The 26,311-nt window shown below is 44.8% G+C and overlaps 1 protein-coding gene across 1 annotated transcript; it reads left to right on the top strand.

Annotated features, from left to right (window-relative positions):
• The first annotated feature begins 1,776 nt into the window (after positions 1-1,776).
• On the top strand, positions 1,777-25,386 carry LOC118836163 (zinc finger protein 585B-like). The gene is made up of 6 exons (XM_036743526.1): positions 1,777-1,854; positions 1,965-2,033; positions 9,629-9,784; positions 14,286-14,412; positions 15,436-15,531; positions 22,302-25,386. The coding sequence occupies exons 1-6, from the start codon at positions 1,777-1,779 to the stop codon at positions 24,548-24,550; spliced, it is 2,775 nt and encodes a 924-aa protein (XP_036599421.1). The 3' UTR covers positions 24,551-25,386.
• Positions 25,387-26,311: the final 925 nt, after the last annotated feature.

Here is a 26,311-nt window from a genome sequence, read left to right as displayed (position 1 = left end):
CTCAGGGCTTTCTGTCCCAGCTTTCTTATTCTGGGGGTTGTGAGTCTAGAATTATAACCTTCAGTTTCCTGAGGTGTGGGGGAGGGGTCTGGCTCCCTGGCATCTCACTCCCTGTGGGTGCTCTCCAGCACTTGCTTTTCAGCAATGGTCTCAGCTGTTTGTTGTTTGAGCTGATGTCTGGCACTTCCCCTGGGGGAGCAAGGTTCCGTCTGGGCTGTTGGCGTTGACCCCTGCCAACTCTGCCCCTCTGGGACTAATGAACTTCTGCTATTTAACCACTGAAGCCTCACTACTTTCTGCTCAGTTCCATCGTTCTTTTTTTTTTCCCTGAAGGATTCTCTGGGTGGGGAGGGGAGGGATTAGAGCTGTTTACCCGGACATTAAGAACTCCTGGAAGTTCAAGAAGCGGCATTTAATACGTTTGGGCTGCAAACTTCTGGAGACGGTGTTTCATGGGTGGCGTTGCGCTGCCTCTCGTCGCTTCCACAGACTGCCGTCCTGTGTTGGGAAGCCTGGGGATCTCCGCCGGTTTCGGGCGCCCAGCTTTCTCCCAGCCCGTCTCCCACGTGGATTTCCTGGCCGGCCGCTTCCGCCTTGGTCTGGAGCAGCTCCGCACCGAGCACTCTCCGAGTCTGCAGGTTCGTGCCTCCGGCCCCTCAGACTCTCCCGGCTCGGAAATTTGCCCCACGCAGACTGCTCGCGGTTTCTGACTCTCAGATCTGCTCAAATTCACTTTTTTATAGGAATCTGACAGACCTTGTGAGAGAGCTCCGGTAAGACGAGGCCTTCACGCGGCCATCTTGGCTCCGCCCCCGAAGAGGATTTTCCTTGATGGAATAGGGTTGTAAAGAATGTTGACAAAGGTCAGTTAATATTAAGCGAGGTTAGGGGTTAAGGGGGTTAGGGTCTCATCCTTTAATGGCTAACAGGGGTCAGAATGTCCTTAGGTCAGTCTAATCCGGTCTTGTTGACAGAGGTAAGCTTTGACAGAGCAAACTTTTAGAGAGAACAAAGAAGCCCAGGTCCTGGATCTTCATCCAGTTACTCATTAATTCAGGCTCTGGGTCTACTTGAAATTAAAGATGATATAAAATAGTTTAATATTTTCCACAGGGAGGAGGGAGGAAAGTGTGAGAAGCCTGGAAAGGAGCTTGGGGCTGGTCATGCAGCGTCTGCTGGGGGCAGGGAGCCCCAGACATATTGTCTTATTTGAGCCTGTTGTGACAATCGTCAGGGTCCTAGCTCAGGAGAGCCAGAATAAGGGAGCACAGGGTGTGTCTGAGGCCACATTTGAACACAGATCTTGGAGGTTCCAGGCCCTGATTCTGTCCCCTGAGTCACCAGACTCCTCCAAGTAGGAACAGGTTTTCCCCTCCTGGAGGGGGGGGGTCCCCCTGCTCCCCCAAAGGGGTCGCTGGAGTATTTTCCCAGGAGCCCAGAAGGAAAGAACTGATCCTATGCCTTCTGCCGGTCAGCTGCTAGCCTCTGCCTCAGTTTCCTTATCTTTAAGAATGGGATAACAGCAGCACCTCTCACTGTTGTTTGGGGGATCAATGGAGCAAGAACTTATTAGGCACCTGCTGTGTTCCATGCACCAGCTTGGGGAGTCAAACCCAGAAAGACAGGCCCTGCCCTCCAGGCGCTTACACTCTAAATAATGACCGCCCAGGACAAAAAGCAGAATAGGGGGTGGGGGAAGAACGCCCCTCCCCCACCCGGTCCCAGTCTCGGCCCCTCCTCCTCCTCTGCCCCCCCCAACCCCAGGGCATTCTGGGAATGTCGGGGTGCGCAGGCGCAGCTTCTCCGGCGGTTCCCGGTTGCCGGTTCGGCTCTTTGTTCTGGAGCCGCCTCTGGGTGAGTCGGGGGAGGGAAGGAGGGAGTGACTGCGCAGGCGCGGCCACAGGTCCCAGAGCGGCGCGGAGGTGCGGAGAGAGTGAGTGCGCACGCGCGGCCGCGGCTCCCAGCGTAGCTGGGGTGCCCCTCCTCCTCCTCTATACCGGGGTACCCCGAAGACACCCGCGGACCCGGCTCGGGTTAGTGGGTGTGGGAGCGGCCGGGCAAGCGTGGGCACGGCCTATAGTGTGGGAGTGGGTGTGCACGGGTGCCGTCGTGCTTGTCCTGGAGGGGGAGGGGCAGGGCCCGGGGGGGGGGTGGTGCTTGGGTGTAAGAGCCGGCTGAGGGGCTGTGGGCGGGTGAGCGCGTGCTTGTAACTGGGGCGGGGGGGAGTGCACGTGCGTGAGTGCGTGTGCTGCGGTGGGGGAGGGGCTGGGTCCGCAGCGGGGGGAGCTCCCCGTTTGCGTGGGCTTCTCCCTTGGGCCCCGGGCCGCCCCGTGCACCTGGGGGGAGGGGCGAGGATTCCGGGGAGCCCCTTCCTCGTAGCAGCTGCTTCTGGGGTGGGACAGGGTGGGCCTTTGGGGTGATTCCACTCCTTGGGGAGCCCCTTCCCGCCCCTGCCCCAGCCCCAGCTTTCTTTATCGTAAGAGGAGGGGGAGCAGCCCCCCTCCCCCCCGTGTTGTCCTGGGGTGTCCCAGGGCCCTGAAGTCCTGCTGGAGTCAGAAGACCTTGGGCCGGGGCCTCAGGCTTGTCCAGTGTGGCCCCTGGGGGAGGGGTCCCCAGGGCCCCCACTGCAGTCTGGGAGAGGGGGAGGGCTCAGGATGACGTCATTAGGACGCCTTTTCTGAGGGACCCTGGGGAGAGGCTTTCGTACTGGCAGAGAAATACAGTCACTTTGACATGGCTGCTGACCTCCAGAGGGCCGAAGGGAGTGGCTTTGACCTCAGTCTGAGCATTTATGAAGTGCCTACTGTGTGCCAGTCACTGTGCCAAGCACTAAGGATGCATACGCCAGGAAAAAGAAATGGACTCTCCTCACTTTGGTTTGTTTTTGAGTTGTTTTTCAGGCGTGTCTAGCTCTCTCTGACCCCCATTTGAGGGTTTTCTGGGCAAAGATACTGGAATGATTTGTCATTTCTGTCTCCAGCTCATTTTACAGATGAGGAAACTGAGGCAAAAGTGAAGTGACTTGCCCAGGGTCACAGCTAGTAAAGGTCTAAAGCCAGACTTGAATTTGGAAATGTGGTTCTTCCTCACTCCTGGCCTGGCACTTTATCTGCTGTGTCACCCTCTGTCCTCAAGGCACATGCCTTCTAAAGTGTGCAAGGGAGGGGAAGAGAACACCTGGAAGGACAGGTGAACAGGGGAAGACAAGGAAGAGCCCTTGTAAGGCCTGGTGGCTCTGGGGAATGAGGCCCTTCCCCAAATGAGAGAATGGGCCACCAGGACTGGGGTCAGGAGGCAGCTGAGGGGTGCAGATGTAGTCAGAGGAGGGCTGGGTTACGCCCTTCCCCAGAGTGGATGCTCGGGTCAGAAGCCACCAATGGGAGAAAGCAGCCACCTTGAGCAGTCAGGAGGCAGCTGTGGGACGCAAGTGAACACATACCTTGTCACTGGCTCAGATCTTGGGCACAAAAGAAAGGTGATCACACTTCCCCAACCCCAGCTTGATGCCTGTCTTCACCTCCAGATTCTCCTACCACCATTACCAGTGTACTCCTGGGAGTTGAATTCAGTCCACATTTTTTTGCCCAGTCCCATTTCTGGTAGCTGTGATCTGCTAACCTCAGTGGTATTCTCCTTTCTTTCTCAGTTACTTCAGTTCCAGGCCCAGAATCTTTCTCTGTACCCCAATTCTAGGTGGGAGAGCTGGATGAGGGTAGGATGAAACTTTGGGGCGGTAGGGTTGAGAGGACAGGAATGAGGAATCAGGTGTTGGGCGTGTGGAAAGGGGTTTGTACCTCTCCTCTTTCTGAATGGCAGTAATTTCTGACCTGTTTTCTTGTGCTGGAGGTTGGTGGAAAGGAAGACACAAATACCCAGGATACACAAATAGAGAAGTGAAGATATTCTCTGTGCTCCAGGACCTTACCTCCCAAAGAAGAATGTTGGGGAGGGGGCTTGGGGCAGAATGGTTACTGGTTTGGGGAGTAGGGCCTCAGGGCATAGATTGATGGGAGTCTTGGAGGAACAGGAACAAAGCTGACTTGCTCTTGGTTGTTGTAAGCTGAATTGGAGGTGGAAGGGTGAAGGTTTGGGGTGCCAAATGAAGCCGGAACAATGGGTGGTGAAAGTAGCAAAATGAATGTTACCTCGAGTTTCTTCTGAATGACTTTAACTGGTTTTGTGCTGTATTAATCCTATAATTGTGTAAGCTTTCAGTTACAGATCACTTGTTATCCTCCCCGAAAGGTATGTTGGCCATCCTTGCATGACCTTGGGTCTTACTTCCTTAACACTAGGTACCAGACCTGGGACCTGCTAACCCAACCAAGTCTGCAAGATGCTGATGGGTCGTATAAACCAGTGAACATTCCTTAACTGTCAGGGAGGGGTGGTCACTAGTCCCATGTGGGTGTGCTACCCTGCCTTCTTTAAAAAAAAAACCAGTCATATCTGTGTAACCAGTTGTATTGTCTTCCTTAACTATGCAACTCTGTATTCCCCCAAACCGCATTAAGGGTGGTGAGCCCTACATCAGGGTTTTTGGTCATTGAGAGAGACCATTGACCCAATTCATTGGTTACTGTTACTCTAATTAATAAATTGATCATGCTAATACAGTTGTCTCTCAGTTTACCTTAATGTTGAGACTTAACAGTGGTCAGGTCAGGTTAGGTTGGGTGGAAGAAGTCTCCTGAGTGCAAGGTGAAGTGATGCTTGGGGGCTGAGGCTTTCCCTCTACCAAAGGTCTACCAGGAGGAGCGTAGAGCCTCAAGGAGGGAAGGGCATGGGCAGGGCTTTACTCCACCTCTATTGGCTGGCCTCAGTCTCCTTTTGCAGCATGGTCCCTTCTGACTTCAGTTCCCAATGACCTTTCTCTTCACAGCTTTTAAGGACTCCATAAATGCTACTTATAACAAATGACAGGTTAACTCTGTGTGATACCACATAACACCATGTTGCATGAATTTTCCAGGTCCTTGGTAGCCACTGCATGACTAAGCTAGAACAGGTAAAAGATAGGTCCCCAGTGGTTTATTCACTCCACACTGTGACACGTCCTCAGTAGACGATGAACATGTGTGTCTTCCAATTCCACAAATGACAAAAAGACAGTCTTTCCTTCTGAGCTACATGACACAGAGTTAGGATAGGGTCTTGTAGGCAGGCTTACAAAGAAGTTTTGGGTAAGATCAGATTAGGGCACATAGATAACAAAAGAAAAGAGATGTGAATCTAGTGTTAGGGTTAGAAAGGTCTGTTACAAAGGACAGCTACTTACACCAGTCCAAAGAAAACAGTATCTGCATGCTTAGTTAATATTTGCTAAGCTTTTTGTACCTTATTAGACAGAATAACAGGATAATAAGTGAGTCATACGAGTTTTCTTAAAGTGATTGGGCGGGGGGTGGGGGAGGAAGGTTCTGAAGGGGACATTTAGTACGTTGATATAAGAATAGCCAGTATAGCATCAAATGGAGTCAGTTATTTTCTCAAAAATTCACTTTTGACAACCATTATCCACTTACTTTATGAGAGCCTCAGTGGTAACTTAGGAATATGGATGCAAAAGTTGTCATTGTGCTTCCCAGAGGAGGAAAAAGATTAGGAGGCAGTGGCATAAAGATGACCAGAAAGCGGCAGGCAGGGGATAAAGGTTGGGCTGGTTAAGGAGAACTGTCTCCAATCAGGAGACCAGGGCTTCTGGGTGAGAGCTAGAGAGCTGAATAAGGCAGGAAGCATGGCATGAAGGTGGCTCCAAAAACCACTTCTTGCTCTGAGAAGGCTAGTCAGTTAGAGTACAGGGAGGCCATCTAACCTCTGACTTCCTGGCTCAGACCTGCCTGAGATCTGCAAGCACACAATTTCTAGGAGATACTTCTCTTAACTAAAAGGGCTACTGCTTCTAGCCAGGGGGTCTGCCAGGAGGAGGAGTCCAAGGCAGAGTTTGTGTAGAAAGGTGGGCCATGTACAAAGCAGAAGAGGCTGTAGGAGCCTCAGTGGGCCAAGCCATTCCTGGAAGGGTCCATTGCCCTCTCTGCCTGTGACCTGAGGGCCCAGGATCTTGCTTTTCCTCTGTTCACACTCAGGGCCAGGAACTCAGGCCTATGTCTTTTTTCTCTGCCTCTGTTCCTGGCCCCCATCAGCCCAATGCTGTGGCCATGGGAATGGCCCCTCTTCTGCCTTGTCCTTGTCCTAACCCACCAACTTCCACCACAGGGCTTGAATTTCACATGAGCCACCACCCACCATGCTCCTTCTGCCTCACCTGTCCATTGCCTCCCACTCTCCCTCCTTCTTCCTGCCCTTGGCTTCAGGCCTTCCTCCTGAGCAGAAAGACTGCCACAGTAACATTTTGTCATTAGACTAACCCGAAGGAGTGGGCCCTAGAATTTGAGCTCCCGCCAGCAAATGGCCCTTGGGAAAATTGAGATTCTGTATGATATCATTTGTAAATGTAAATCCAGTTCTGATGAGACTGAGTTTGTTCTGAACTAAATTATAATGTGGTCTCATTTAAAATCTCATGTATTCTCCTCTTAGGACAATTGTGATATTTTATCCTTGCACCTTAACGTAAAATATGCTTAAAACTTGGCATTGAGGCTATATGTTTAGAAATTATAAAGATAGGAATTAAAAGCATCATTGGAGCAAAATGACTGTGCCCTGGTATCAGAATGCAACCAGTCTAGAATGTCAAATAATAAATGGATGAAGTGACTTTCCATGTAAGATAATTCAGAAATGCATAAGTTTTGTTTCAGATCTGTTTCATGAAATCATCAAGATTTTTTTTAAATCTGTAGCATTGTTTATATTACTATTATGTTTCTAATTTTTCTTTCTTTGTGATTTTTGAGAAACCATTGTATAAGAAGTGCTGTTCATTTGCAAAATAATTTCTAGAGGCTGGTCCAGTTGTTTCCTAAGAAATTAACTCTTCTTTTGACCTAAATAGTTCAGAGTGATGAATTAAGTTGTTAGAAAATGTAATAGCAATGTTTAAAGACTGTTATGTATTCAGTTAGGTTTGTTATGCTTTAAAAAGAATAACATTTGGGAAAAGTGCAGAAAACCTTGTAAATTCTACTTCTGTGGGAATGGCTTTGGAAGGACTTAAGCAGCTGCCTTTAGACCTCTCTGGGCACGGTCATAAAATCTTGTCATCTGGAGAAAGAGGTTGCTGAAAAAAAGCAGTGAAATGGTTTATGAAAATTATAAAACTCCACTTAGAATATCATGCACTTGAGTTATTTGTTTGAGCCAACTCAGTCTCAGCACACTCTGCCTTGATTTAAAATGGGACCCCTTTCTTGAATACGGTTGATAGTGTCAGATCTTGGAATGCAGAAAATAAGAGAATGGCTCCAGGCCCCAAGATCCGAAGACTCACTCATGGTAAGTCAACAAGCATTGATTATGTGCCAGGCACTGTGTTAAGTGCTGGGGGTACAAAGCAAGATGAAACAGCCCATGCTCCCAAGGAGCTCAGCGTTCCTATTTGTTTAGTCGAGTGAAAAAGTCAACATGCTTTTATTCTGGTATGGACCAAGCACTTTATTGGCTGTTGGGATACCAAGAATGGAAAAAGATAACAGTAGACAATTTGCAGATAACTACATACATACCTACACACACAGTCAGAAGCCAGGAGGTCCAGTGGTTAGAGTCCTGGGCCTGGATTCAGGAAAAGCTGAGTTCAGATCTGGCCTCAGATACTTCCTGGAGAGCTGGTCACAGTTTTCTGTACTATAAAATGGTGGTAGCAGGACCTACATGACAGTTATTGTTAGGACCTAATGAAATAGTATTTGCAAAGTGCTCGTAACAAGTGTTTGTTTCTTTGTTTCCTACATATCAAATATACATATGGTAAATCTCAGGAAATCAAACAGTGAAGGTAGGGAAGAAAGGTTTCTTGTAGAAGATGGGATTTTAGTCCAGACTTGAAGGAAACTAGTGAAACCAGTAGGCAGAGATGGGGGAGGGGGAGAAACAGTATTCATGGCATGGGATGAGTGGGAGGAGCCAGAGTCAGGAGGTGGGAAGTCACCTATGAAGAATAGCAAGGAGGCTAGTGTCCCTGGATCCTGAGAATGTGGAGGGGAATGAGAGGGGAGAGAGGGGGATAGTGGAGGAATGGGGGAGGAGGAGCTCTCAGGGGTGACTAGACTTGGGTAGCCCAGGTGTAATTCAAGTCTTGAGGTACAATTTGGAAGCTTGAGACGAGTCTAGGACAGAAGAGGCTTCGTTGCTGTGGCAATGGCCAGATGATGGCAGGCAGGCTTCGGGGAGAGAGGCAGTAAAAGGTCCTGAGGTCTTGGCCCCCTGTGCCATTGGAGGAAAGGAGGGCTTAGAGGCAGGGCAGGGTGTGGCTCTTAGCAGTAGGAGGACCCATCCAGAGCAGGCTGGTTCAAAACCAAAGCCCTTGGACCTGAGAGGCCTTAGCTTTCTTTGCTTGGAGTGGGGATTACTCTGCCTTCCCTCTCTCTCTCTGCCTTCTTTTGGAGCTGAGATCTCTCTCTTTCCTTGGACATGAGATTTCTGCCTTCTGGAAGCCAGCTCTGTATGTGCAGGTCCCAGGTAAATCTTAGCCAGGAGCCCTTCCTGCCCCCAGCCCCTGCTGACTGGGACTCAGTTTCTTTGTTAGACCTCTTGGTGAGTGCCCTCTGGGTATTGCAGGAGCAGGCTTCCCTCCCAGCTCCCTGGTCACATCCCAAAGGTCCTGGGCTCCTATCCCCACCTTTACCTTTGGGTGGCCATTAAGTGCCTTTTGTATCTCACCCTTAAGTTCAGATGGAGGGAGAGCTCTGATTTAGGAGTCCCTGAGGCTCTGACTGGTCTCATCCCTTCGGGGATCCCCAGTCCTTTCTGCCTGTTGGGTTTCTGTAAGAGGATGGGGGAGGGGAGCGGGACATAAGAGAAGGAGTTAGAGAGGGTGGAAAGTGGTTGGTGGTTGTCCTTTGTTCTTGAAGAGGACCAAAATGACATCACTATGCTAGTCAGGTTTCAGTGTGTTTGATTGTGGCTGATCAGACCAATACAAGCTCGGAATGCTCTGCCACAGGTCAGGCACAAATAGTCCGTGTGAACATTTGGGTTGGATACTCTAAATTTGAGCATCCTGCATTTCCTTGGAGCTGTTTCAATTCTGCTTTGGTCACAGAGCACAGCTCCTTGTCTGATGTGGGCATGCCATGGTGAGTGGTTATATGCTAGTGTCTCCCCTGTCACACAATCAGTTCCAAAGTTCGTAAGAGACACCTTATTTTGAGCCCTCCTAGGCCAGACCTGCCCAACTTGGCAGTAGGTAGGGACCAAATTTAAAATGGGATAAACTTCTTCGGCCTGCAGATAGGTTAGACTAGAGATAGACTGCCAATGGTTGGTTGCCTCGGGTCCTATGACAAAGAGGAGAGAGTGTGCAGTGGCAACCCTACATTTTTTGAGGGCAGCCCGAAATCCTTTGGCAGGCTACAGGTGGTCTGTGGGCTGTGTATTGTACTGACCTGTACTAGCCTGACCCTACCTGCTGCCTTCTTTTTTTTCTTTTGGTATCTATCTTCTGAGGACAAGGCCAGGGGCTTGGTAATTCCTCTCAGACCTCACTCTTTGTAAATCCTTGTAGGCCAGCCTCCTGCCTAGGAAGAGCAAAAAGAGACGTCTCCCTCTCCGTGATCTTTGTCCTGCCTCAGCCCAGCCTGCAGAGGATCAAGGCCTGGCCCAAGCAGGAAGCCTGGAGGCAGAGGAAATGGCCCCTGGGACCCAGAGACCCTCAGCCCAGGTGAGTGCAGCCCATCCCCAAACCTTACCAGCATCAGCCAGTGTGGCCAATTCTATCAACATGGAGGAATATCTTTGAGGCTGGCCATTTCTGTTACCTGTGGATCATTTCTTTACAAAAATTGCTATAAAATTGAATACAGTAGTAACCACACTGCTCTGCTGCTCTGCTGTCTTCTTCTCTATTTTAAAGTATATCAGTGGCATTAACCAGCCCCCCCCCCGCCCCAATTGCTGCCCTCTGTGTGTGTTTTTTACCTTCTCCCTCATTACAGCTGACTGACAAGGGCGACCACTTCACTCATTAGTCCCTTTCTGTAGGCATCATGTCTTTTCTCTTGCCCGCCTAGCCCACTCCCCCTACACACACATCCCCCCCCTCCTCTGCACCTTGTGGCCAAGCTCTCCCCTGTAGCAACTGAAGGTCAAGAAAAACCCCTTCACACTGAATCTTGTCCAGATAGGCCTGGTGCAGAGTCCTGAAGGCTTCCCCACCCTTGTCCTTGACTGCGTTGTCTTCAGAGCCAAAATTGTCCTCCTGGTCCTGGGCATAAACTCTGCCTCGGCTCACACAAGTCTTCCCAGGAATCTCTGAATCCCCCCATTTACCATTTCTTAGGTCAAGTCAATAAGCATTAGAAAGTGGCTCCTCTGTGCCTGGCCCTGTTCTACATCTTGAGAATCAGTCAGTGCCACAAGTCAAGGCTTGATTTTCTAGACAGAAGAAAGTGACGACCATGATGAACACAAACCTTAGACGTTTTATAGTTGTTTTATAGTTGTTTCTTCTCAGAAAGCTGGGTGTTCAGTCTTTACTAGCATACTGCTGCCTGGTTCCCTCCTACTTTGGAGGCACCTACCTTATGTTTGTGTGCTATAGGGATCCCAACAGACCCCCTTCCTCCCTCATGTGAGGGCATCAGGAAAGCTGTTCCTCTCTTGTGGAGATAGGAGGCGAAGCATGGAAGAAGTGGAGAGAAGGGGACTGGTAGCCCACTAGTGGAAACAAAAGGGGGAAGGGGCAAATGGCAGGGATGGGGGGGAGAGAGTGGCCACGTACAGATTTAGGCCCCAGGCCCAAGGTCAGCTTTGGAGAATAATTGAGAATGAAAAATGAGGAAAAGGTCTGATAAAATGACCCAGTCCATCATCCATTATATCTGATGGGACTCCTCTGTGCCAGCACCAGACTAGTTGTGAGGGAGAAAGCTACAGATAATGGAGGGGACTGCAAGTACCCTCAAAGATAGAGCACTCTCAGGAGAGTGAGGAGGAAAGCCAGTTTGTAAGGGGTTAAGGAGCAGATGCCAGACAGCAGTAGAGAGTTCAGACAGATTTTCAAGGAGTTCGGCCAAGACAAGGAGGTGAGATAGGATGATAGCTGGAGGGGTGCTGAGGGTTTAGGGAAGGTTTCCTTAAGAATGGGGGCATGGGTACGTTTGAAGTCAGTAGGAAGGGGACCAGGTGATAGAGAAAGGTCAAAAATTTGAGACAAGGTGAGGGGAGGTAGGGATGATTCAGGGTGCAGACTATTGGAGAAGACATCAAGGGGTGGAGACACCAAATGCCCTTGTAGATGGTTGGCCTTTATGATGACAAGACTCCCACTCTTACAGAATGGAGGAAAGAAGCCAGTATAAGGTCATATGAAGAGGTTTTGAGGAGAAAATGCCAGCTCTTATTCAATAAACACTTATTAAGTGCCTACTGTGTGCAGGGCACTGTGCTTAGTGGTGGGTGTGCAAAAAGAGGTAAACAGCAGTGTCTGCCCTCAAGGAGCTCACAGTCTATTGGGGGAGACAACAGGCACACAAATATGTACATATAAGCTATAGAGAGGTCAATGGGATAGAATTAATAGAATGATGTATCAGCAAGGCCATAATCGCAATATAGATGATAATTGTCATAATGCCTATGTGGTTCTGTATCACAAAAAATATGAGACTCCACATAGAAGGTAGAACAAGTAAACCATTTATTCAGAAACCAAATAACCGTATCCCATAATCAATAAGTTCAGTCCATTACAGCAGCAAAGAACTCCATACACAGTACCACAGCAGAGAATCATTCCATCCCAAAACCATCCGCCCCCTTGCTGGGACCTTCCCAAAAACTTACAGCCACCACATGTCTGCTCTCTTTCCCTCAGCTCTAACTGTCATAACTGCGCTCTCAGCATTTTCCGTGATGCCACTTCCTTTTCCTCTCAGCAAGCTCCTCCTACCATGTGTGACTTAGGCTTCCTGTGACATAAGCAGGTCATGTGGCCTGTTAATGGATGGGAAAGATCTTCAAGTCTAAATTGTTATTACAAAGGAAGGTACCTGAGGAAGAGGAGCTGGGAAGGGCTTCCTGTTGAAGGGAAGATTTTAGTTGAGACTTGAAGGACCCCAGGAGGCTGAAATGAGAAGGCAGAGAATTCCAGCCATTCTGGAGAGCCAGAGAAAATGCTCTGAGCTGGATATGTGGTGTCTTCTTGGCATAACGAGGCCTGTGTCGTTGGATCCAAGAATAGGTACTGGGAAGTAAGGTGTTCAGCCAGAAGACTGAAAAAGTAGATGATGTTTAGTTCATGGAGGGCTGTTAAAGTAAAATTAGAAGCAAGATACTCAGATGAGAGTGTTTGGGTAGTCAGTGGTCAACAAGTATTTATTATGCACCTACTATGTGCCCAGCACTGTGCTAAGACCTACTTGGAGGTTAGCATTTCTTGACCCTACAGTCTAACTGGAGCTCCAGAGGGTAGCGATGAGGTAGATACCAAGGCTGATGAGATGTTACATGTTTTTGAGGTTATTCCAGTAATAAGCTTCCTTTGGCATGGTAGAGAAGAGTGACAGAGACGTCCCAAAGTGGTGGAGCTGGGTAGCAAATCAGAAGATGTTTAAGCTGAACTCTCTCCTTAAATGGAGATTTGGAATACGTGACCTCACCCTATAGTGGTGAGTGAAGTATGTGGGATGATGGAGAAGGAAAGAGGTTTAGAAGAGCTTCTCTCCTAAACTAGTTCAGGACTCAGTTACAGATGATGATCCATAAAAAATCAGCCTTCCTATAGATATTACTCCCACTGAGTAGGTACAATGCAATGAAGAATCATGACTCAGGAGACTCTAGTGAAGAGGAAAGTTCCTTAAATCCTTGGGATTCTCAAAAAGTTAGTAAATAGTAATAAGTTCTTTTAATTGCTCAGAAAGTCAACAATACGAGTAAAGGAAGCCAATAGTGAAATTTGTATTGCAAGTAGAACGTAAATCAGATGTTTTATGGAACAAATCAAAATGATGAAAATGCAAAGGATTTTATCCACATGAAAGGGAATTACTCCAAAACAATAGAATGTCTGAAAAGGGAGTCATATTCTACTAGAAATGGAAGAAAATGAAATGAAAGAGCCTGAAATACCAAATGCATTGGCCAAACATGAGTTCTACATGTTGGCAAAATAGATGCCCGCCTCCAGGTATCAGGGTGTTTGCAGATCTCGCCACTCTCTTGTATGTTATCCATTAGTGTGCGTCTTAACTCATTCTCTTGACTTTTTTTTCCTTTAAATAAGTTTATTTTTATTGATATCTTGTTTCCACCATTCTCTTGATTGTTGATCCCCCATGCCCTAGGGTTTTGGGGTATGTTTATATAGTTTTTTTTCATAAATAATATCAATGTCTGTCTTACGAATCAGCTAAATCTCTAACCCCAGTTAATAAAAAATTACATTTTTCATAAATGAAGGAACCCTTTTCCTATCATAGTTACTCTTATTTCTATATAAATATGAAAATTAATTAACATATTCCATTAACAAGTGAGAACAATCATAAAGCTAAGATATAACATGGTTTGACTATGACAGAACGTACCCAGCATCATCCCCAGGCCTCAGTATAGCAATAGATAATTCTTCACTTTGCTGGAAACAGAGAACCATATCATTCAGTTCAGGCCAAATGGTGAGTAATGTCTCTCTTAAGAATTCTTTTCATGCTTTCATCTAGGTAAGACTTTATTTCAGTCTTTTAATGAATTAATCCTTTTTCTTCACTCTTTCTTCAGTGATAGCCAGTGATATTCGTTCCCCAGAAAACACCGTACCTGTCAGCTTCTCACAAACTCTTCATAGAATTTTCTTAACATATCACTTGTGATATTCTTGATGAGGAGGAATTTCACATCACCATTTCTCTATCTCCACAAGTGCTCATACATCAGTGACAGCACGTACCTTCTCCCCGATTTCATAGAGAGAAGCATTTCATAATAAGACATTTCTCCAACTTTTATATTCTCATTTCAAATAGAAAATTCTTTTCTCAACATTCCATTGGGCTGTTTTTGATTATGGTTCACATGTTGGCTCTAACACTCTTAAAACTTAGGAGTTTTGGACAAATCCCTTCTGTGCTTGAGTTTCTTCCTATAAGTTGATGAGGGTTGAGCTAGATGAATTCTGAAGTCTCTTTCAGCTCTGAATCATGTGACTTTTAATGGTTTAGGAGTCGGTGACATTCCAGGATGTGGCTGTGGATTTCACTCTGGAGGAGTGGGGCCTTTTGGACCATTCTCAGAAAGAACTGTACAAAGAGGTCATGCTGGAAACCTCCCAGAACCTGCTTTCCCTGGGTAAGGAGCATTTCCTCAGGTAACTGAATCTGCCATCAAAGGAATGTCTTCATTCCTTACCTATTGTGCAAGGTATGACCTTTATTAATTATTCAAAAGGCAAAAGTGCTGGTCTCTCCACAGGGTCCTCCTGGTGCCTGGTTTTCCTGTGAAAGGTCCTTGAGTTACATTATTGGAAGCTGGGAAAGTGACTCTTTCCTATTTTAGGGAACTTGAGGTCAAAACTCAAACCAATGTTACAGAACCTCAGACTTGGAGCAAATCTCAGAGGTTTCCTAGGCTGTCTTCTATTTGGATATGAATTTTGTCTTTGAAGATCACTCATGCAGCTTTTCCTTGACCTGGGCAGTGAAGGGAACCCTCTGCCTTTCAAAGCAACCCCTTTCTCTTTGGGATAGGTCTAGACTTTAGAACAGTCTTCTTGTTAACAGGCATCAATCTGTAGCTCCTTGCTGTCAATCCTGCCTGGTTCTTCCTTCATTGTTCCCTCAAACTCCAGCCCAGATGGTGGGAGACAAAGGGAAAGGAATCAGCATTTATATGTACATCCCAAACTGGGCAAAGTGCTTTATAATTATTATCATTTGATGCTCTGTGAGTTTGGTACTATTATTATCATCCCATTTCATAGTTGATGGAGCCGAGGCCAACAGAGGTTACATAGCCTTCCAGGGGCACACAGCTGCCATGTGGCTGAGGCTGGTTTGGACTCTTCCTTTTGATTCCAGGTTCAGACCTCTTAACACTGTAGTAAGAGCTGCCTCTAATTTCTAGATAATGGAAGCTATGGAATATGTCCATCCTTCTGCAAAAGGGGTGAATAAAGGTGGAATTTTCTGATTCCAAATAAGCTGCATGATCTGTGCCCCCTCCCAGGATCCCAATGATCAATACCATGGGAACCATCTTTGAGGTGTGCTGGGAATCATGTTGTGGTCCCTGCTTGCACATCTCCTTTCCCTAAAGAGGACTAAATCGTATATTTCTCTCTATTCTTATCTCTTTTTTATTCTATATTCTCAGGGCTTCCAGTTCTTAGAGAAGATCTGATCTCCCCTTTGCACCAAGGGGAAGCACCAGGGATGCCAGAGCAAAAAGGCCCGAGGAAGTCCTGGCCAGGTGAGTGAGATGAAGCAGGTGTATGAGAGCTGTTATCACAAGACACATCATTGTGTAGTAATGAAGGAAGTGCTAGGCTTGGGAGCAGGCAGACCTGACTTGGAATTTGTTTTTAGACACATTTCAGCAGTGGGATCCTAGGCAAGTAACTGAACCTGTGAGCCCCAGTTTCCTCATCTACAATAGAGGAGAGGGGGTCAGACTCCTCGGCCTTTCAGTTCCCTTCCAGTGATAAGTGTGTGATCTTCTAAGAAGTCATTGTTTAGAGCTTTGGGGCATGGTACTTTCCTGAAAGCATCTAAGAAGGGCTGAAGCTGAACTCTTTCCTAGGCTTTATTCAAATCATCAAATCAGTAAGGACTTATTAAGCACCTACCTGTGTTCCAGGTCCTGTGTTAAGCACTAGGAATACAAAGAAAGGCAGGAAAGAAGGCCTGCTCTCAAGGACTTCACAGTCTAGTGTGGAAGACAGCATGCAAACAGCTACATCGAGAATAAACTGGAGCTAATCAAGAGAGGGAAGACACTAAGACTAAGAAGGACTAGAAAAGGCTTATTGTAGAATGAGGGGTTTTAGGTGGGATGTCCGGGAAGCCGAGCGAGCAGGAGGGGCAGCCAGAGGAAACATGGAGTCAGGAGATGGAGTGTCCTGGTCAAGGAACAAAGAGGAGGCCTGAAGCACTGATTATTGCACGTGTGGAGAGGGAGGGAGTAAGGTGAAAGAAGACTGGGGAGGTGGGAGAGAGGCTGATGATGAAAGGCTTTAACAGCCAAGCAGAGGATTCTGTATTTGATCCTGGGAATAGGGAACCAAGGGAGTTGATTGAGTAGGAAGTGACATGAAGAGAAGAGCATTTTGGGAAGATGAATTTGACAGCTGGGTGGGGCATTGAATGAACTGGAAAGATACTTGACCACGCAGCAGGATCTAGTTGTGAGGTGCTTGGGGCCTGATAAGAAAAGTGGCAATGCATGGGAGAGATGTTAAAGAAGAATCAACATGACTTTCCACAATGTTGAATATGCATGGATGTGTGTGAGAGATGATGATGAGTGGATGACGCCTACATTATGAGCCTGGATGATTGGAGGGTGGTGTCTTGGATAACAAATAAGAATAAAAAGTAATACGCTTCTTACAAGCAATAAGACAAGCAATAAGAAAGTAAGATGATGGGAATTTTGGGAAAAGATAATAAGTTTAATTTTGGACCTTGTAGGAGGGGAACCAGGACTGAGTATTGCCACCAAAACCTAAAAAGAAATGTGTATCAAGCAACAGGGCACAACTATTTCGGAAGCTGCAGAGAGGTCAAGAAGTATGAAGATTGAGAAAAATCCAGTAACTTTTCTGAGAGCAGTTTCAGTTGAGCTGGTGTTGAAACCTGGAGTGCAGAGAGTTTTGAAGACAGGAAGATGAAAGGAGTGTGGAACAGTAATTGTAGGTGGCCCTCTCTAGGTATTTAGCCATGAAAGGAAGAAAGGATGCAGGTCAACGTTTGATGGGGATGAATGGTTCATATGAGTCTTTTTTCAGGGTTGGGGACACATCATTTTATTTCTGCCAAGAGGGCAGGGAAGAACCAGTATAAGGAGAGATTGAACATTTGTGACAAAATTGGGACGGTACAGGAGGTAATATACTGGCTGGGAGCTGAGATAGACTGGGATCATTTATGCATGTGATGGGGTTTGCCTTGGTAACCATGATAGCCACCTCTCCATGGGAGACAAAGGCAATGGAGGAACAAGAAGACACCTTATTTATTTGAGATGAGGATTTAAGAGAGCTTTTGGTAAGTGTACAATTTTTTTTTGTAAAATATGAGATAAGCCAAAGGTTCAGCTGAGAGTATTGGGGGAAGTAAATCAAATGAGAGAATTGAAGAGGAATGAAAAGATCTGGAAAAGCTGTGTGGTAAGTGGGATAGGGTGTCAGTCAGGGGGATGTCGGAGGACTGCTTTGACACACTGAGGGTCCAGCAACCTAAATTTGGAGTGGATGCAGACAGCCCAGTTTCACAATTTTCTGTCTCCCTGCAGTACCTTGTGGGAGGCAATAGGAGCTGCTGCCTCATTAGAAGTAGTGATCCAAGGCTGAGGCTTGCACAAGTTATCAACCTACAGTCCCTCTCCTGATCTTTCTGGTCCAATCTTTGTCTCCATTTTCAAAAAATTTTTTGCTATATTCCTGTGGGTGACCACTCTAAGGTTAGGCAGTCAGGAGGTAGATACTTCCAGGCATTCCATAGAAAGCAGACCCTCTGGGATCTTAGTACCCTTTGTGATCTCCAGTATTTGTTCTGGTCAGGACCCATTGGATTTAGAGCCAGACAAAGGTAACTCCTTGTTGGTGATAAGGGACAAGAAAGAGACACAAATAGAGTTGAGGCCAAAACCTGCATTCGAAGATGAAGAGAGAGATTAGAATCCAGGGAATGGGGTAGTGCCTGTGGCCTGGTATCAGCCCTGAGCCCAGTGTGTCAGTCAGTAAAAATTGATTAAGCACCTACTATGTATTAGGCACTTTACTGAGCCCTGGGCTAGAAAGGAAGGCCAAAGATAATCCCTGTTGTCCAGGAGCTCCCTTGTCTAGTCTACAGACATGGGAGGGCAGGTGAAGAAGCCACAGGTCATGAACTTCATTCTTGGCTGAACCAGGCAGGAGAGAGTGTCTTTGAATGGAAATAAAGTAAGTTCAAGAGGGAAATAAATAGGAGAGAGAAGAATAGCAGTTTAAGGAGAGTAGAGTTGGTGAGGAAATAGTCAGAAGTACAGTAATGATGGTCCTAATAACAGCTGATATTTCTGTAGGGCCTGCTGAGTGCCAAGTCTCATTTCATCCTCACGATGAGCCTAGGGGGTAGATGCCTCCTTTTATAGATAAGGCAACTGAGGCAGAAAGAGGAAATGTGACTTGCTGTGTGGATTTGAACTCAGGTCTTCCTGACTCTAGATGGAGTTGTCTGTCCATTGTGCCAGCTAGCTGTCTCACAGCGGAAAGTGACTTGGCACCATAGAGGAAGCTTCAGACGAGGGAGAAAAGAGGACAAGAGACTTAAGGTGGTGTTCCAGCCAGTCATTTGGGACTGGGATGGATGGAAGACAAGGTGGAGGGAGGAGTGGGGATCAGGCCAATTACATAGTCACTTGTATTGATCCCTTTCCCTCCCCACACCTACTTTTTTTTTTTTTAAAGGATTGAGGCAAAAGTAAAGAAGAAAAATAATTAGAGTATATCAGGGAGAAAGCATAATTAATTGTCATAACAAAATATGCTTGGGATGAATCTACTTACAAAAACAGAAGCGTAGCAGAACGCATCAGAAAGCAGACCAGGGAACGCCTCATGTATAAGAAAGAGGCTTGTCACAAAAACTCAACAAAGCTTTGCGATCAAAGGTTGGCTTTCTTCACTGCCTCTTGGTGCTACAGCCCATCTGCCCTTTGACTCGGTGATAACCACTAGATGTATAAAGAGGAAGCAAGACCCATTTATACAATGAAAAATTATAGCTGCTGTTTTTTGTTGTTGCAAAGATCTGGAAACAGAGGTGATGCTGCTATGTGGGGAAATGACTGAGCAAATAATATAGTGGAAGATAATGGCACCATAAGAAATGATAAAAGGCACAGTGTCAGAGAAACTTGGGAAGAGTTGTCTGAACTGATGCAGGGAGGAGTGAGCAGAATAGGGAGAAGTGTTTATGCCAAAGCCACATAGGTCAGTGTAATGAACAGCTGTGACTCCAGAGCACTCGTTCCCCAAAACTTTTGGTCTTAGATCTTGTTTCAGAAACACAAATAAAGTGTGTTGTGATGCTGCCCTCTCCCCCCGCAAGTGTTTATTCTGCTCATATAATATTTTAAATGTATATTTCAGATGCTTATTATAATATCTTGCCTGTCTTTTACCCCACAAAGATACAAATTAATACTTCCATTCCTCTTTGTAGTTATAAAATATAAAATTTGATTCTACTTTAAATTATGGAAATATACTGTGAGGTTTCCTGTAAGAATTTCTTTTTAAATCCTGTGAGACCTTGTGCCTGCTGTTATCTACAAGACTTCAATTCAAATTCATTTAACAGATTTTGTTGAATAGGAATAGCATTTTTAATCAAATGTTACCACTTGGAAGATATTGAACATAACGTAATATATGACATTAATTTCAAAGTTGCCCTTTTCTCTATGGCCAGAAGTTTGCAGTATTTGGTTCAACACCTGACAAAGCCAGTCTTCAGTTGGTTCTGCATCAGGTTAGTTAATAATAATAACAAAAAGGACGATTATAACTAACATTTACATAGTGCTGCTGGTTATTGTGCTAAGTGCTTTCCAGAGATGATCTCACTGGATCTTCACAGCTGTGTGGGGAGGTAGATGCTGTTATTTCTGTTTTACATTTGAGGAGATGGAGGCAGTTAAGTGACTTGCCCAGGGTCACAGTGCTGGTAGGTGTCTGAGGTGGGATTTGAACTCGACTTTTGCAGACTGCTCGGCCCAGGTCTGTGTCCACCATGTTACCAGATGCACAGATGGTCCTTGCTTTATGGAAATTCACATCATGCAAATTTGACTCCCATGGGGCTGCCTGGGCCCAGGCAGTAGCAACAAGGATCCTCTGCTCTAGGCCCTGGGGCCACAGAGTAGCAAGCCCCTCGGGGGAGGGGAAGGTCTGCTGAACAGTCCACTTATGTTAAGTGAGAACTGGCCGTATTTTGATTTATAACCTAATTATAGTGAAAATGTTCCTTTGTATGTACATGAGGTAGAAAATAGTTGGAGAATTTTATAAGCTCTCTTGTTAAGAGACAGAAATGCATTTTGTTTTGTTTTGTTTTTAGCCCCGAGTCAACAAAATGGTTGGCTCGTTACCATATCAGATAATTTTCTATTGGCTATTGACAAGTGGTAAATGTAGTTGAAACTGATTTTCATATATTGCTTTGGTTTTTGTTCGGTTGTTTCTGTCATGTCTGACTCTTCATGATGCCATTTAGCGTTTTCTTGGCAGAGATACTGGAGAGGTTTGCCATTTCCTTCTCCAGCTTATTTAACAGATGAGGAAACTGAGGCAAACAGGGTTAAGTGACTCACTTAGGGTCACACAGCTAGTAAGTGTCTGAGGACAGATTTGGACTCTTGAAGATGAGTCTTCCTGACTCCAGGCCTGACACTTTATCTACTGAGCCACCTAGATGCCTGTCGTTTTTCATTTTTTCTTTCCTACTTTTTTATATACCAGGTTTTTGTATCTTTCTTTCTATATACACACCCTTTGTTAGGAAAGAATTCTTCAGCCATAAATTTCTTCTTTCTACCACTGGCCCACTGACCACACTCTCACAGAAAGTCTATGGAGTGACTCGGTTGCCAAACCGTTCCCTTGAAAATCTGCCAGATAGAAGAACACCATAAGCAGGAGATAAGTTCAAATTCAGAAAGTAGCCTTAACCCTGCAATGAGAGGCAATGGAAGGAATGTTTCCGTAGAATGTGTATGATGGTCCGTGATGGTTTCAAGATGGTGTGTAATATGTAAGCTGCACTGGAAGAACGTAAACATTTGTTACCCCTTGATGTGGTGATTGCAGTGCTGATGAGATGAGATGACGAGGCAGCTTCTCAGGTACGATGTATAGAAAGCAAACGAGGGTATGTGCACACCTGTGACCATCCATTGGGAGCTGATTGGTGCTGGGATGTCAGACTTTGATGGCCGTGTAGAAACAATTTGAGGACAGGTTCAGAAACCAAAACAAGATACTGCACTTAGTCAGAAGTGGTCAGTGATTGATGGAATCAGTGCATGGACACCAGATTCATTTTATGCCCAGTCATGATGATTTGGAATCACTGCACAAAGAAACCTGATGCACGTGCTTATTGTCCCAGGGGAAAAATATATTGGTAACAAAAGTGGGCAGTTCTTTGCTGTGTAAGATGCCATCAGAGAGTTTTTTAGCTAAAACCCCTTGGACATCATCAGGAACCACTAAATGGGCCATGGTGCTAGAGGACCAGTAGTGAATCATGCTGTTTACTTCCTGACAGAAGGATAATGGACTCAAGATACAGTATGAGACATAACATATGATAGATAATGAACTAATACGAATATTTAGTATATGTGCAATAAATGGCATACTGTCTTTGGATCTGAATAGAAAAGAAGAAAAGTTGGACATAACACCGAAAATTATTACATGACATTTAAGAAGAGTAAAGTCAACTTAGCACATGAAATTTACCAAGAATGACCCAGTGATAGGGCATCTAGACTGGTCAGTACAAAATAGCAGGAAGATGACCCAAGATTGACAAAATAATAAGTATAATCAACAACGGCATTAGAAGAAAAGGTAGAAAGTGCATTGGAGAAAGGCCATCTACTACCATGGACGGGGCATGCTCAGTCACAAGGTTTGAATTCTAGTGTCAGCTGCAAGGATGTTCAGGTCAGTCAGCCATTATGAGCTCATGGCCTGAGTTGTGAAGGGTAATGAGAATGCTTGGCCTGCCTGTGTCACAGGTTTGTTGTAAGGATCCAGTGTTACTGTATGTGAAGATCTTTGCAGCCAAATGGCATTTCCAGCTATTAATTCTGCCCGTGTAAGTTTTAAAACTTTTTTTTTAACTAGGGAAATAGAATATAAATCGGTTTATTTTCTGCCATCAGAGAAAAGAACATATGATTGTGTGTGTGTGTGTTTGTGTGTGTGCGCGCGCCTTTCTGTATATATGATTGTTTGTTTTCTTTAGATGTAGAGACCAGGTTTGAAGTAAATGAGAAGACTCCAAAGCAGAGAATTTTTGTGGAAGAATCTGGCCAGCAAGGATTCATGACTGACGGTGCCTGTGACTTCAATTTGAGAGAAATCTGTGACTCTAGTATCATGGAAGATAAAAATCCAAAGAGTAACTGTGAAGTTGATGAAATTGGAAAGAAACTCAGACAGTCTTCAGTCTTAAATCACTCTAACAAAGTGACCTCAGGGAATGACGGTTTTCAGGATAGAGAATATAGCAAATGTTTTACTGAAGAGGTAGAGCTTTTTCATTCCCGTGAGAAACCTCCTGAAATGCAAATGAATCAAGGTAATCAAGAAGAAATGGCCATTACCTGGAGTTCAGACCTCATTAGACATCAGAAAAGTGTTACTGCAGAAATGCTTTATGTAGGTAATAAAGGTGGCAAGGCCTTCAAACCAAACTCTAAGCTCATTAATCATCAGAAAATTGACACTACAAAGGTGCCTTATGAAAATAATAAATGTGAAGCAACCTCATGCCATCACTCATCCCTTCCTTACCATCCTAGATTCCACCCTGGAATGCAAAGATGTGCATGTCCTCAGTGTGGGAAGGCCTGTGGTTGGAACTCAGATCTTATATGCCAGAAGATTCATCCTGGAGAAAAGTTTTATAAATGCAGTGAGTGTGGGAAGGGTTTCTGCTACAGATCACTTCTTACTGGCCATCAAAAAATTTACACTGAAGAGAAAGCTTTTGAATGTAACGAATATAGAAAGGATTCTGATTCAGCTTTCCATCAGAAAACCTACACTGGAGAGAAATCCTATAAATGTAATCAGTGTGGAAGAGCCTTCAGATACAGCTCCAGTCTTGTTTTACATGAGATAATCCATAATGGAGAGAAACCTTTTGAATATAATCAGCCTGGAAAGGCTATCACAGAGAGGGCCAATTTTGCTAAACATCAGAGAATCCACACTGGAGAGAAACCTTTTAAATGTAATCAGTGTGGAAATGCTTTCACACATAAGGGCCATCTTACTTTACATCAGAGAATCCACATTGGAGAGAAACCTTATGAACGTAATCAACTTGAAAAGATTTTCACACCGAGGGCTCATCATGCTTTACAAACAAGAAGCCACACTGGAGAGAAACTTTATGAATGTAAACAATGTGCAAAGGCTTTCAGATGCCGCTCCCGTCTTACTGATCATGAGAAAACCCACACTGGAGAGAAACCTTATGAATGTAATCAATGTGGAAAGGCTTTTACACAGAGCTCCAATCTTGCTGTACATCAGAGAATCCACACTGGAGAGAAACCTTTTGACTGTAAACAATGTGGAAAGGCTTTCAGATACAGCTCCAGTCTTGCTAAACATCAGGGAATCCATACTGGGGAGAAACCTCATGAATGTCATCAGTGTGGAAAGGCTTTCAGAATCAGCTCAAGTCTTGCTACCCATCAGAGAATCCACACTGGAGAGAAACCTTATGAATGTAATCATTGTGGAAAGGCTTTCAGAATTGGTTCCAGTCTTGCTAAGCATCAGAGAATCCATACTGGAGAGAAAGTTTATGAATGTAATCAGTGTGGAAAGGCTTTCACACAGAATTCACATCTTGCTGCACATCAGAGAATTCACACTGGAGAGAAACCTTATGAATGTAAACTATGTGGAAAGGCTTTCAGATCCAACTCCAGTCTTACTGATCACCAAAAAATCCATAATAGGGACAAACTTTTTGAATGTAATGAATGTGGAAAGCTTTTCACAAAGAGCTCCAGTCTTGCTGTACATCAGAGAATCCACACTGGAGAGAAACCTTATGAATGTAATCAGTGTGGAAAGGCTTTCACACAGAGGAACCATCTTTCTGTACATCAGAGAATCCACACTGGAGAGAAACCTTATGAATGTAATCAGTGTGGAAAGGCTTTCAGAATCAGCTGCAGTCTTGCTAAACATCAGAGGATCCATACTGGGGAGAAACCTTATGAATGCAGTCAGTGTGGAAAGGCTTTCACACAGAGGGCCAATTTTGCTAAACATCAGAGAATCCACACTGGAGAGAAACCTTATGAATGTAATCAGTGTGGGAAGGCTTTCACAAAGAGCTCCAGTCTAGCAATACATCAAATAATCCACACTGGGGAGAAACCCTATAAATGCGGTCTGTGTGGAAAGGCTTTCGCAAAGAACTCCAGTCTTGCTGCACATCAGAGAATCCACTCTGGACAGAAACCTTAGGAATACAATTAATGTGGTAATGTTTTCAGGCAACAATCATCTCGTTTCCCATTTGGAAGTTTATATTGGATAGAAATCTTATCAATGTCATGAATGAGGAATGGCACTCAAAGTTTGTTCAATATTAAATTCATTTCGATAAGCAGCTATGTATGGATTCCATGTGGGAAGACTTTCAGCCAGAGCATATCTCTATTTGTGTCATAGGATTGTGGAGAGAAGCCTTATGAATGTACTCAGGGGGATGTACATTTTTTTTCTGGAAGAGGGTGATCAGTAGACAATAACATGCAAAATGGAATGACAGCATATAAAAGCAGTAGTTATAAGAAGGGCTTCACCTAGTGGTCATACTTGAGTGTACTTTCTACAAATCATGCTAGATATAAAACTTCTGAATCTAATTAACAAGGGAAGGCCTCTTGCTGCAGAACAGACTTAGAATTCTCAACAGAAGAGACCTCATTAAACATAACAAATTTCATACTGTGTATAGAACCCTAAAAGTGCAATGAATTTTTCTCTAAAATCCTACTATTTGTCATCCCTTCTCAATGCTTCCTGGCTTTATGTACTATAATTTCTTTCTCCATTGCCCAGTAAATTGGTACTCACTTTGTTTCCTATTGTTTTCTGGCATGAAAAGTCCTTGTATGAATGTTTTGGTAACTGTTGGACATTTCTTTCTCTCATGCTTTCTTTAAGCAGCTAGGTGGCCCAGTGCATGAAATGCTGTGCTTTGAGCTACAAGACCTGTATTCCATTTTGTTCTCTGCACTTAGTAGTAGTAAGTCAAGTAACCTTTTCCTGCCTGAATTTCCCCATATGTAGAATAGGGATAATAAGAGCACCTGCCTCCCAGGGTTGAGGTGAGGATTAAATGATGCAATATTTCTAAATGTTTTGCAAGTATTAAATCACTATGGAAATAGTATTTTTATGATTATTATTCCTGGGATCATAAGTCTCATAGTAAAGTCAGTTAGCTGAAACATATGGACAGTTTAATCACTTTTAGTTCAAATTGACATTCAGAACAGAGTAGAAGAAGGCATTAATTGTAATGGATAGAGTATTTGGTTTAGAACTTGGGAAAATGACTTCAAATCCTGACCCAGATGCTCCCTGACTCTAACTCTGGGCAAGGAACAACCTCTCTGTGCCTCATTTTACTCATCTCTAAAGTGAGGAGGTTGGAGTCAGTAGTTTCTATGGTTCCTTCCAACTCTAAATATGTATTCTCATCAAAAGTACATTCCTATGTCTCTTTCCCACACCCTCTTCCAATATTCCAGGAAGGAATTCTAGCAGAACCAAATCTGAAACTATACCAAAGCAATAGTTATCAAAAATATTTTGTCCTACTTAAAAATAAAGGTCTTGAGAAACTGAAGTGATCAGGTATGTAATATATAAACAAAAATGAGTATAGTTAGCTTGTGTTCAGTCAATCCAAAGACCACTATAGGGCTAGTACTTACTAACCAGCATAGAATGGTAGTAGCACTGGAAGGTAATCTGGCAGAAAATAGATAGGGACCGGCATCTCACGCTAGACCAAGATTAGCTCCTCATGAATACCTGACTTAGATATAAAAAGTCACCTCAAACAAATTAGAGGAACCATGAAGAAGACACAGTTACGGAGAGTAGAAGAGTTCATCTCCAAACAAGGGACAGAGAGGATGACAGAAAATAAATGGGCAGTTTTTATCACATTAAAAAAAATGTATCAAAAATTTAAAAGGAGGCAGTGAACTG

Source organism: Trichosurus vulpecula, chromosome 2 (genome assembly GCF_011100635.1).
Source record: "Trichosurus vulpecula isolate mTriVul1 chromosome 2, mTriVul1.pri, whole genome shotgun sequence".
NCBI lineage: Eukaryota > Metazoa > Chordata > Mammalia > Diprotodontia > Phalangeridae > Trichosurus > Trichosurus vulpecula.
This window is presented reverse-complemented; position numbering and strand designations above follow the sequence as displayed.